Source organism: Trichoderma breve, chromosome 5 (genome assembly GCF_028502605.1).
Source record: "Trichoderma breve strain T069 chromosome 5, whole genome shotgun sequence".
In the NCBI taxonomy this organism is placed as follows: domain Eukaryota; kingdom Fungi; phylum Ascomycota; class Sordariomycetes; order Hypocreales; family Hypocreaceae; genus Trichoderma; species Trichoderma breve.
The window spans coordinates 2,073,538-2,086,725 of record NC_079236.1 but is presented as its reverse complement, the minus strand read 5'-3'; the positions used below and the strand labels follow the sequence as shown (position 1 = coordinate 2,086,725).

Sequence of the window (13,188 nt, the reverse complement as noted above, 5' to 3'; positions counted from 1 at the left end):
TTCTTTTTCTTTTTCCATATAGGTGCGTTGTGGGAAGAACTTTTTTATATTCTGGAGGGAAGTGAGCAGATAGCTTTAGCTATTTCTTGTCGAAACACAACAGGGCAAATATAATCTAAATTTCTCAATTTATACCATCTATACGTGAATCCGTTATCTAAGTCAATCTTCTTGTAAAAGCAGTACATGTAATAGCAGCCAGGCCAAACTAGCCTGCTGCAACCTCCAACTGTAGCTTCTCGCGTCTCATCAACACGGCGCTGACCAGAGTCAAAGCCGCTGCAGCAATGACGAGACCATAGAGCGAACTGATGGTTTTGACAATCGCACCAATGGCCAGCTCCCTGACATGTGCATCGCTGTGCGTCAATATAACAGACTTGGCGCCAGCAAGTGCCGACTTGAGGTCCGCCTGGCTGTAGTCAAACTCGCGCAAGGCGTCCCGAAGGAATCTCAATCCGAGGTTTTGATAGATGGAACCTGAGATTGCCAACGCAATGGCGATGGAGCCCAGCTGGGCTACATTGATGAATCCAATGGCGGCGGAAGTTTCGTGCGCCTTTGCTTTGGCGGGGGCGATTGCATAGGCAAGCTGCGCCGCGAGACCGGAGCCGACTGCAATGAGAATCTCGTATCCGTATATCGCACCGACGCTGGTGGTGGGTTTCACGACGAACATGAGTGCGCCGCCGATTAGCATGAGGGCTCCTGAGGGTATGTACCACGGCATGTAATAGCCAAACACGGGCAGCAAGGCGCCTGAGACCATGGTGAAGCTGACGTTGAGCGTTATAAAGGGGAGCAAGCGTACGGCGGCCTTGATTGCTGAGTCGTTCTTGGTGAATTGGAAGAACAGGGGCACGTAGTAGACCGTCACGAAGAGACTTGCAGAGGCACTCGCAGTCGTAAAGTAGAGGAGAAGCATCGTACGTCGTTTGAGGAACTGGACGGGGAACAGCCGGTTCTGCTCGGTCGTGAAGATGCAAAACGCCTGCTGGACGGCATAACTGACGAGAGAAACGCCAAAAGCAACCCAAAGACCGATTGAACCCCCGGAACTCCAATCCCAGGCGGTGCCAGCATACGCCAGAACAACCATGAAGAGCGTAAAAGTAGATGCGTTCAACACGGCTCCAACCCAGTCAACGGCCGCGAGCTTCGCCTTTGCGGGAGTTGCAGGCTGAGGATTGTGGCGAGGGAACCAGAGGATGTAGATGGGCGCGGTGGCTGCGGCCAGGACGAGGTTGATGTAGAAGGACCATCGCCAGGTGGCGCCGCTGCTGGCGAATGCGCCGCCGACGACGGGGCCGAGGATGCAGCCTGTTCCCCAGCATAGGCCGACGAGGGCGTTGTAAAGGGCTCGTTCTTTGAGGCTGGTGAAGACGGCTATGTAGTGGAGGCAGCTGGATGATATAATCTTGTTAGCATGAAAACTCTTGAGACTCCGTATCATATGCTGAGGGCTTTGCTGCCTTACCCAAGATACATTCCGGCTCCTCCAACTCCTGCCACGACTCTACCGACAATCATGGCATTCATCGACGGTGCAGCTCCGCATACCGCGCTTCCGACTTCAAACAGGATGATGCTCGCGAGATAAAGCCATTTGATTTCAAAGGAACCATAGAGAGAGCCTAGTAAAAGGATGGTGGCGACAGAGCCCATTGGAAAACCAATGCCGACCCAGGACAGCTTCTCGATTTCTCCTAGAGACTCTAGAACGGGGCCTTGAACGTCTGCTGCTATGGAAGTGTCTAGGCCTGTGAGTGTTTTGTTAGTTTACTGACAACGTTGGCAATCTCTTTATTGTTTCGCGTCAGGGTCATACCATATAGAACGGCGGTGAGGTACAACCCCACGCAGATGGAATACCATTTCCAGGACGAAATGGACTGATTCAGGGGCGGCGAAGTGTCGACTGTCTTTTCAGTTTCAAGTGGCCCTTGTCTTTCCGTGTCGTCGGTTGTGTTGCCATCTGATATGACTGGGGCCGCTTGCTTGGGCGGATCCATTGGCCTGGATTGTCTTGAGTGACGTGATAAAGGAGATTTTTTCTCTTATTTCTCTTTAATTTGGACAGTTTTGGAGCAACTGGCAGTCCTTGGGGATTATCTTCTGCTGTGGAACGGCGCGGGATGAGTCTCATCATATACTCGAAATCTAGATAATCTATGGAAAAACTTCAACAACTGAATTACCACGTCCTGCTTAGCTACAGCAAAAGATTCCAAAGCATCCCGCCTGTCAAATGCCAGATTGTGGAAACCCGGAGAGAAAAAAATTGGGCGTCAACCTTATTACGTGGCTCAGTCTCGGCGACAGTTGGGATACTGCATCTACACGAAGCATATAAGCCAGCAAACAGCGTACGATGATAGGCTTGCTTCTCCTAAAAAGCTTATAAATCTCGGTGTGTTGTTTATTTAGAGATACGGAAAAGTTATTAATATCTCCCCGTGGGTGATAGTCTGCTTAGGGGATTGGGGCTAGATGTGTTGCTAGTTTGAGGGCTAGGATGGGTTGACAAATTCAGTCGGGGAATTTACTAACATGTCCGCTTTTTGAGATATGAATTGCGAAGTAGATATAGAGACTATAAATAATTCAGCTGTCAAAATGCTTTTTTTTTTCTCTTCGTGGTTTAGAGGTGGATTGTCAAGCGACTTTGCACATTAGCTAATAACCGGCACTATTAGCTTTTCAACTATGATGAATCAAAGTAGCACAGCTACATATCCTTGAGTTTGATGACAATATTCTACGTTGGGCCAAAATCACCTTAATAGCATGAGCTGCAGCATTGTGACGAGGCTCGTTTACGTGTCCATTGTTCTATAATAAGTTCCTCGAAATGTTTTCTCTCTTTACTCCATGTAAGATGGATTGATGCAGTAGCACGTCACCCAGATATACGGATAACATACTTGCTCGCACTATTCTTGCCGTCTCTTAGGTCCTTCAGCGCTCTCGAGATCCCGCCGAATCCACCATCAAGTACTTCAAGAGGATGATGCGATATAAGATGATTAGCCAAAGCATCAGATAAATAGCGAAAATACACATATGCAAACGACTTTAGCGCAGTGAGTTCTCTGCGCTCAACTTCGGAACTGTTGACGTCCTTTGGCTCCCAGAGTGCCGGTGCAAAAGACACAGTCGTCTTAATCCCACGAGCGACCTGCGGTGGTAATTCTTGTGGAAGGACCATGATGAGACGCCCCTCGACAGGATCCACGAGTTTAATCATGACGGACGTCGTATCAAGTGTACTGATAGCATCTAGGGCATACTCGAGCTTCGGGGCCAATCTTTGGATCTCAGCAGTGACAAAATCAGGGCCTTTGCGATAGTCGATGACACGAACTCCCTTGGAACTGTCGAGTAGTGATTCTACAAAAAATCTGTTCCTCGTCCTGTGACAGCATAGATCGGGTGGATGTTTGATAAGAGACCAGCTTCACTGCAAACGCTCCAACCGACGAAGCGGCGCCATAAATGACGAGAGGCGTGGGATCTTCTGCGGGGACCCAAGGCTGAGGCAAGCGTAGTTGTATAGATTCGATGCAGCTGTTACTGAGGCTTGTATGGGCTTTGTACATTGTGAATAGCTGATCATATTTAGTTGTGTCTAGCTCTGTAAAAGATTCATCAGCATTTCTGTCTGTGTAGAGTCTATTTCTGTGTGGAAAGTATTGTCAAATTACATCCTTTCGCCGTCAGCCTGCTCGTGTAAGCCACATTATGGTTATCACCAACCTTACTATTCCTCTAACTTAATCAGCCATCCAAACTTTCACAGTTTCACCATATTAGTAACAACTGTAATAGCATCTACACAACTGAAAAAGCTACTTTATCAACTACCTTCGGATCTGTAATGCACGAGATAAACAACTTAAGTAACCAATAGCGTCAAAAGCCTAGAGGAGCACGAATTTCAAAACTGGGATAAGACAGATGACAAAAGCTCCCATTGGTGCGATTGATGCAGTTCAAGAGTTATCAATCTCGGTTGGTGGGCCATCTTTCTCGATCGATCGGACGCTATACGTAAATTTGCCGATCTGAACTTTAAAGCCGTTCAGCTTACAAGGAACTGATAAGTAAGCAATCTTCTATGTCCGGAGCATTCTACCACTTTAGTCAGAAAGTTTCGTCTCAATGATTGTTCCGTCTCTCAGCTTCAAAACGGCATGCTTGACTGTTTTGACCGTCATCGGCAGTGACACCCCGTCATCCAACTGCACGCCTTTCGACGTAACATGTCCGCACGAGGGGTCTCGAAGAGGGGAAAGGGGCGTCCCCGGAAAGAAGGGGGTGTTACCGATTCATCCGCAAAGGTTCGTTGGTGCTATTCGGTGTCCTGATAACCCAATCGAACAGTGCGAGCTTACTTGATATGTAGATCCAAAGAGAAAAGAATAGACAGGCTCAAAGCATATTCAGAGCTCGCAAACGAGCCACTGAGGTTGCGAGTGAGCTGCGAATATCCCAACTTGAAGACATAGTTGACCGGATGGGGGATACCTTTCTCACTCTTGTGAATCACGTTATTCAGTCGAATCAGAAACAAAAGGACCTCGTCTTGGCAGAGAGGATCCAAGATTCCATCCACACCTTTCTCACTTTAGCTGCAAGTTCGTCGGACCCGAGGTGGGACTCTCCGGACACTAGAAACCAGGGCGACATCCGTCAACCAACTCCGCAACTGGCCTGGAATCCCGGTAATGAGAGGACAGTTGGGCCAGCAGTGACCGTCGAGGACACACGCTCATCCCAGCAAGTCTCAGCTTTGCCGATTTGGAACTCACAGAATTCGAGCAACCTATGGAGTCTTCTTGATCAATTCGACTCAACTCCATCTTCTTTTCCCGAGCTTACCGGGCCTCCTATCAATGTACTGGGAAATGGTTGGACAAAAGATCTACCCTTTTCATACACGGCTACTCTTGGCCAGGTTGTTGGACATCCCGTAGCTCAGTCCATGAGTACACTCATCATTCAGGCCACCCTATACTATGTCTACTATATTCTGTTGGAGGCAAACGACCCTTTGTGCTCAGATGCAGCTAAGGATATATTTCGCTATGCACTCAAGTTACACTCCAGAGATGAGTTATTATTCAACATTCGATGGTTCCTTGGACCAGGGCAGCAGGAAGCCTATCGACTAGGCATAACGGGGTTTCAGACCCTAAATGCCCAAGATAATGAGAGTTTTCCCACGTTGAGTCCAGCTGTGGATTCTGATGCATTGAGTGACATCCAAACACCAAAGCGACATAATTCCAGCATGCAACAGTCGCTGCTTAATGCGAGCGGCGTCGAGGCTTATTTGCTATGCCATGGACTTCGGAGGATAACTCAAGATGTCCTCGAAATCGATCTAGAGCAACGGGACAACCAACGCGAGGCACAGATGGAAACAAATCCTACGAGAAAGCCCAATCTGATCAATGCAAATGTATTTTTCCCCACCGTGCCACGGGGAGGAAGCAGAGTGACGGCAGTTCCAACTCAACGAGCCCCAACCAAACAGACTGTGAGATTCTCGGAATCTACCTTTATACGGCTTCTAGCTACGCAGGCGTCACATTGTCTAGCCTATGGGCCTGGGTATCGAAAAGACCGTTTGCCTGATTTGATCGAAGCCGCTTCTCTTCCGTCTGGATAAAGATTGTGATGAAATTGACCAGCAAATAGAAGGATAATGATATTGAGAAAGCAATTTGGTTCATGCAAGTAGTGCGTCACAATGAACAAACGGCGTCGGGCGTCTGTGCGTTGCATTAGAGAGGGACCATATCGGTGAGAAGAGGTGAAATCTGCATTAGTCTTGATGCCTACCATGATGGTCTCACAAGTTTGCTGATTCCGTCCTTTGGTCACATTCAGTTCAGTATGCATATTTTTCTAGAACTCCTGAAAGGTGTATTTAAGTAGTGACCAATTTAAAAGGGAGAGTTAAAGGAAACTTCTGAATCTGTTGACTGAGAATTGCATCTCACAGCCTAACCAACCCGTATCTCTTCCCCCCTTTACCATCACAAATTTCAACGCAGTCGATAACAACACATGTATAACCTGATATTGTATGTACTGTTCGTTTAACGTTTCAATCACATCATTGGGCTCTGTCATATGAAATTACACATCAATACTGTCTGTGGCTGTTCTAACATATTTAGGCTCACTGATTTTGAGGTGGTATCGGCATCTTTATTCATAATCCCGTTCAGGCTGAGTAAGAGCCATATATTATAGATACAACAAAAGCGCTCAAGTCGTGGTATTCCTGTAACCTTTGCAATGATTTGTAAGAAAGAAAGCGATTATCGAATCCTCTAGGTAGCACGAGCTTAGCAATACGTTGAGCAACTGTTCTCTTGAACAAATGCGGCAGGAATCAAAACGCTATGCTGTTGTCTACGGACAACAATATAAAAAGTCAACCCAACACAAGATGAAGAAACTACTTCACTTACAGAGATATCTCATAAACAGCTTAACAGACAGAAAACATGGCCTCTTTCGCTACAGCCCACGTCAGCCCCTATGATGCCCTTACCAAGGCAGTAGCAGCCAATCCACTTACTGGCAAATCTTTCCTCATCACAGGCGCAGGTCGAGGCGTAGGCGAACACATTACGCGGGAAATTGCGGCAGCGGGCGCACAGCGCATCGGACTTGTTGGTCGTAGCCTTGAGCGTATCAATGAGGCTAAGAATCGCTTTGAGGAGGCTTTTCCGAATACTGTGTTCGAGACCTTTGCGGCCGATATTACCGACGAAGAAAAGATTGGGCTTATTATTAAGACATTTGGTGTTCCCGATGTCTTGATTAATAACGCTGGCCATTTCCCAGATGAAGGACCCTTTATCAAAGAAAACTTGAAGAGTTGGTGGACCGGCTTTGAGATTAATATCCTAGGCACGGCTACTGTCACACAGCAATTCCTCAGAGCCAAGCCCAAAGGCAAAAGTGCTATTGTCCTCAACGTCTCTACTCTTGCCACTCACATGCGTTTCCCAATGCAACGATGGTCAGGCTATACGGGAAGCAAGCTGGGCCAAGCACGAATCTTCGAACACATCCGCTTTGAACACCCAGAGGTCCGATTCATCAATTGCCACCCCGGTAGCATCAAATCCGACGGCTTCGCCAAGTCTGGTGCTCTGGAGCCGCCTACTGGCATGACGGATGGCAAGGTTGCAGGCCAGTTCTTTGCTTGGCTTGCTTCTGACGAGGCGGAGTTTTTGAGTGGGAGGTTTGTCTGGGCTGAGTGGGATGTCGATGAATTTAAGGCGAAGAAGGACCAGATTCTGAAGGAAGATCTCCTGCTTACGACGATTGACGGCTTTGTTCAGGGATGGTGATTGTCAGGAGCCGGAACACAAGGAAGAGAAGAGCCGTGTAATCTAAAGAGACGAATGGCTGTTATCTAGCTACTACACTACAGTTAGACATGTAATACAAACCGTATTTATCTCTGAATCTATTTAGCAGAGAGTATAGCCCTTTCTTGCATAATTTTGTTCAAGCCAGCAAAGGATCATTGTTTGAATCATAGTTGAATCGGTCGGTAAACCTAACGGATATGAAAATAGATGTGTATTATAAATTATACTAATACAAAAAAAGGGGTATAATCTTATACAACCAGAAGTAAAGGCATATAAACTTGAGAAAGACAAGAATAAAAAAAGGAAGAAAAAAAAGCAAAAAAGAAGAAGTAACCTATTCATCTCGTGTGATGCAATCCGGGCATGCTACCCATCAAAAATTCGTCGTATAACGTGATCATCATCCATTCATCTCATCTCCGCCCCTGTCTCGTCTCATTCATTTCATTTCATGTTCTGCCAAATATGCAAAAAAAGATGTCGACAAAGCATGCATACATATATATCATTGCCATGCTGTTATGCAACACTCCTCCCATGCTTGCTCATATTGTCATTGTTTTTCTCATTATATGTACTCCCCTCATTTTTTCCCTTCGTTAGTTTGCTTCTTTTATATAGGTTCAAATCATTCATCTACCGTCCAGGGCAGGTCTCTGTTGCCGACTTCGGTGCACGTCAAGTACCCGATGCTATCGGCAACGCGGCTGGAGCCGCTCAAATCCAGCTCCAGGCCGCTGTTCATAAGGGGCCGGACGACGGACCGTGCCATGGCCTTGAGCTCGTCCATGCGCTTCTCGAAGCGCCGCAGGTTCTCGCGGCTGTAGAACTCGGGCGTCAGCTTGAGGAACTTCTTACACTCGTCGTGGCCGAGGAACGTGTTCGGATTGCCGGAGCCGAGCGTGCGATAGGCCCGGCCGACTGCGGTGAGAGGCGGGGCCGGAGGAGCAGATGGTAGTGGAGCGGCGGGGCGGTTTGTGTCTCGGGATCCCGGGCGGCGGAACTCGGGCGGTGGCTGAGGCGTGGTGTTGTCGGCGATCCATTGGCGGAAGAGGCTCGTGGCCAGCCAGTCGAGGTAGCCGTTGTTGGGGCTGACGCGCTCGCCGCGGGACGTGGTTAGGTTGAGGCGGAACAGGCGGCCCTCGACGCGGCTGACTGTCTCCTCCAGCTCGTCTACCTTGTCCTCGATGATGTCTAGCACAATGTCGGGCATGGTGGCGCGCAGGCTGCGCTCACCCGCGGGCCACTGGCCAACGACGTGGATCAGGGCCTCCTGGAAAATGACCTTGCTGCGGGCCAGGTAGCCCAGCCGGAGGTATGAGATGGGGTACTTTGCGATCTGCTTCCACAGGCGGGACTGAAACTGAAGCAGGTGATGGTCCACGCGAGGGCCGATGACGGGCAGGGCGTCGTATTGATCAGCTAGCGTCAGCAGGCTCTTGCATTGCACATAGGCGTCGGCAACGTTGATGCTGTCCAGCACGGGCGGGTAGTTGTAAAAGGTGCGAAACAGGTTATCGTAATCCCGCAGTAGATCCTCGTCAGCCTGTGAGAGAGTCTGGGGCTGTTGGCCGAGGCTCATAACAGAGCGAGAGTAGTCGCGCTTTGACGGGTAGCTGCTGCTCTTGTGATGTGAGCGCGACTGCGATGATGTCTTGGGGCCGGGACCGAAGAGAGACGACCCGAGTGAGCGCCCGTCGTCTCGAGGCTCGTCTCGCTGCACCAGCATGGGGATGTCGTTGTCGCCTGAGCCCGAGTCCAGCTCGTATCTCCATTTCTTCGTGGGCGTGGCTCCTCCCAGCTCAGAATCTCCATCCACTGCGGATGCATTACCGTCCTCACCGATCTTCGATAGCTCGTGACCGCTTGGCAGCAGTGGTTGGGCTCGCGACCATTCGGACGAAGTGCTGGCCTCGAAGAAGCCGCTGCATCTGGTGAGCGTGTGGCGGTGCAGCAGATATCGGTTCTCGACGGGCCCGGCGCGGATCAGGATCTCGACGTCGCCGCTGTGGGAGAAGACGGGGAATTCATTCTGCGGTAAGTATGAGTTGGTGCCTCCGACTTGTGAGCGGTTGTAGCGCTTGCTTCGTGCAGACGGGCGCGAGACAAGGGACGAGGTGCCGCGGATTGCGAGAGACGAAGGGGGATCGGGTTGAGAGACCATGGGGATGAGGCGACTGTAGATGTTGAGATGGTGCGGTTGCGGACAGGACGATGGTGTTTGTTTTTGTTTATTTTTTGCTTTTTTGGGGTATCGACGATTGGATTGGATTGTTGCGAGTCAGCTTGATTGGCGCTGCTGCATGAGCAAGGAAGAGTTGAGCCAGCCCAGCCCTTGTTTTTTTTCTCTCGCAGGTAGTGGTGGAAGTGGGGGAACGAAGAAGCGTCACCAGAATTTGATAACCTGACGGACTCTGCGAAACCTGCGCGAGGTGTGTGATGATAAGGGGAAGAAGGATAAAAAGAAGAGAAAAAGGAGGGATGGCGATATGAAACGACAATCACTAGAGACGCTACGGAAGATTTGAAATGAGATGAAAACTTGAAAATCGCCGTCGCGTCGAATCGCTGTCGTGTGCATGCATCGAATGGAGCTGAAGGCAGACTCGGTGGGCCAGCGGCCAGTTGGAACTGTTCGCTGGCGCAATCGCTGCAGTGCTGCAGTTAGCCTCGCCATGCAGGCCCGAGACCGCTAAACCGGAACGCCGGTCGCCTGTAGGTTCGGGTGGCGACGGGCAAATCAGCGGCTGCAGGTGCTCAATCTCTGGCTGGTTTCAGACTTGAGTGAGTGAAGCTCCATTAAATCCAATCCATTTGATCCCCATCAAGCAAAATACACATGCGTACATATGCATGCCCCGTATCGGTAGATGGATGCCAAGGGTTGATGCTGGGCCGGTGGTTCGTGCTCCTTGCTATGGAGTAGAATACTGGGTTCTTTCTCCAAGACCTTGAGGGTTTGGGAGGCAGCTTGCCGGGCATGTGAAGATGCTGCTGTACAGTACAGTTGCACTACGGGAATGCAGCAGACCGGGACACAAATTCTCTCACTCCCCGTATCTTGTCTTTTTCTATCCCTGAAATGACAAAAGAACATGTGCCTGGCAGCAAGCGGCAAATGCTGGCCAGCCGATTGGATGCCAGCGCCCGCTTGTCAATCAAACCAGTGCTTGTGATGGCCTCGCCTGATCCATTCGTTCAGCCGGCATAACAGCGGCACTTTGAGAGCTACAACCCACTACGGCTCTAGCTCGCCTCTTTTCTTCCCTTGTCCCACCAACCAAAGGAGCTGGGATGCAACCTTGAATTTTAGCTTCAATCCCTCCCAAACCAAGCATTTTTTACTTGTCGCCAGCTGTGCTATATACCATAGATATCCCGATCTCCCGATCTCTCTCTATATGGAACCCCCTTGATCGTGCTACCGTGGCGTCCAAAGCTGCCCCAGCTGCCGTTGCAGCGTCGGGTGGAATGAGCTCGCAGACGCTGGCTTTCCACCATGCTTCAAAGCCCATCTCCGTCAACGAGTTCCGCGATGCCGTGCTGGCAACATGCCGGCCGCGGTTCCCTACGGCTTATTATGCCCGGCCACAGCGTATAGGCAAGTCAGACACGGAATTCCTGGTGATTTCACGGCTAACCTCGTTTCCCCCAATAGCCCTGGCTGTCAGCGGAGGCGTAGACTCAATGGCAATGGCATATCTCTTCTCGGCCCTCCTCAGGGTGTACAGGGGCATCAAGATAGCTGACAACCCCACTGAGAGTGCCTTTGGTATTGTTGTTGACCATAAGCTGCGTGAAGAGAGCTCCCAAGAAGCTTCCCGCGTCACTCAGGAGCTGAAGCGGCTTGGCCTCAAGGCCGTCATCAAGTCCCTGAACTGGAGGGAGCATAGGTGGCATGGCATTGAACCAACTACCTTGCCTAACGTCGAAAGTGTTGCTCGCACTATGCGGTATCAAGCTCTGGGGTCTACTTGTAGATATCTCCAGGCCCCTAGCCTCTTTTTCGCGCATCATCAGGATGATCAGTACGAAACGGTCTTGATGCGGCTGCTCGCCGGTCATGGATACCGAGGCCTCCGAGGCATACGGCAAGCCAATGCAATTCCAGAGTGTTACGAGTTGCATAGCGTCTACAAGAGTGGCCTCCTCGATGACCAGAAACAAAAGCACCCTTTCCTAAGCTTCAAACCACCGGCACGCGCCATGAAGCGGCTGCGATTCTCTTTGAAAGACGACAAAGCAGCAGAGCCGTGGGATCAGATCAAGTCGTATCTCAGCTTCGATGAAAATGCGAGACCATTTCCCTGGCATCTGTCCCGAGATTTTGACCCTAGCGTGCCGTATCTGACTCCCCTGCAGAGTGAGGACGGTGGTGTTATGATATACCGACCACTCTTGGAGTTTGATAAGAATCGGCTTATTGCGACATGTGAGGCCAACGGCGTCCAATGGTTTGAAGATCGCACCAATACGGATCCAACACTCACAACCCGTAATGCCATCCGGCAACTCACAAGAGCCCACACATTGCCCAAGGCTCTACAGAAACCCTCCATCCTGGCACTAGCTCATCGATCGAGACGAAGGGCACAGCTGGAAGAGGCTGAAGCCCACAGACTATTGGTTCGAGAAGGAGTCATCAAGGATTTCGATCCAAACGCGGGTACTTTACTCGTGGACGTATCCACAATTTGGAGCGAAAAGCCTCGTCAAATGAGGCGGCCGTTTGCTCAGGCCAGAGAAGAAGCACGCAGGCGCTCCCGTCGGCTGATGGCCACCATGGCAATTCGCAAGCTCATTGCATTTGTAACCCCAGAGCTCCATCTGCCGCCTCTCGCCAATCTGGACAATGCTGTAGACCGGCTCTTCCCAGATTTGTCAGAGACGGTCGACGCCGTGCCAATAGCGCCGCCAAAAGCCTTCTCTATTGCAGGCGTGCTCTTTGAACCTGTGTCCAAGATGAATTCAGCATCGTGGCTCCTGTCGAGAGCACCATATTCTTCGAGGCAGCCGTTACCTGAGCGGAAATTGCCCGGTTACCTCAACTATCGAGCAGGTGTCCTCAAGTTGGAAGCCGATGGCGATCATCCAAGCCGATACCGTCATTGGCGTGGGTGGAAAACCGCCAAATTGTGGGATGGACGCTTCTGGATAAGAGTGAGCGCCTGTGTCGCCGCAAAGTTCCACGTGCTTCCTTTTCTACCCTCTTACGCAAAGCCATTTCGAATGGCCCTGCCTCCGAGGGAGCGCGCCAACTTGGAAAAAGTTCTCAAACACTATGCACCAGGCAAGGTGCGGTACTCGTTGCCCGCCCTCTACAGCGTTGAAGAGTCTGGCCAAGGGGAAAACCCGGAGCCAATTCTGACATTGCTGGCACTGCCGACTTTGGGAATTCACGTTCCCGGCCTTGAGAGGTGGGTGAAATATGAAGCAAGGTATAAAAACATAGACGTCACCTTACTTTCATCTGCCAAGAGAAAGGAAAGCAGAAGCAGAATGTCGGTCCTGGGCCGTCCCCGTCTCCCACCCAGAAAGCAGAGTATTCTGCATACTCGAGGAATACGGAAGAGTAGCCAAGCAAAGCAAGCTCTCGGCGCATGGAAATTCACGGCGAGTCAATGATATAGAATCTCACTACATCAGCAGTGAGACTTAGAGCCCGGCGATTGCCCCTTAAGGTGAAACGCCAATGCAGAAAGGAGCCAATCTATGTGCTGCAGACCAACGGAACAGCCCGCTATGGAGTAGTCATGGAATAATACCGTACGCATCGTGTCGTATT

General features: G+C 50.3%; 4 protein-coding genes across 4 annotated transcripts; 2 read left to right on the top strand and 2 right to left on the bottom strand.

The window, feature by feature from the left end:
• Positions 1–208: 208 nt before the first annotated feature.
• Positions 209–2,012, bottom strand: T069G_08311 (major facilitator superfamily domain-containing protein; the record flags this gene model as incomplete). The annotated part of the gene is made up of 3 exons (XM_056175521.1): positions 209–1,403; positions 1,478–1,760; positions 1,829–2,012. 3 exons carry the CDS (start codon positions 2,010–2,012, stop codon positions 209–211), a joined length of 1,662 nt encoding a protein of 553 aa, XP_056026470.1.
• Positions 2,013–6,521: 4,509 nt separating this feature from the next.
• On the top strand, positions 6,522–7,376 carry T069G_08310 (short chain dehydrogenase domain-containing protein; the record flags this gene model as incomplete). The annotated part of the gene is made up of 1 exon (XM_056175520.1): positions 6,522–7,376. The coding sequence occupies one exon, from the start codon at positions 6,522–6,524 to the stop codon at positions 7,374–7,376; it is 855 nt and encodes a 284-aa protein (XP_056026469.1).
• A 655-nt stretch (positions 7,377–8,031) lies between these two features.
• Positions 8,032–9,567, bottom strand: T069G_08309 (uncharacterized protein; the record flags this gene model as incomplete). Its single annotated transcript, XM_056175519.1, has 1 exon — positions 8,032–9,567. One exon carries the CDS (start codon positions 9,565–9,567, stop codon positions 8,032–8,034), a length of 1,536 nt encoding a protein of 511 aa, XP_056026468.1.
• Positions 9,568–10,874: 1,307 nt separating this feature from the next.
• T069G_08308 (PP-loop family domain-containing protein) lies at positions 10,875–13,062 on the top strand (the record flags this gene model as incomplete). The annotated part of the gene is made up of 3 exons (XM_056175518.1): positions 10,875–11,004; positions 11,062–12,820; positions 12,888–13,062. 3 exons carry the CDS (start codon positions 10,875–10,877, stop codon positions 13,060–13,062), a joined length of 2,064 nt encoding a protein of 687 aa, XP_056026467.1.
• Positions 13,063–13,188: the final 126 nt, after the last annotated feature.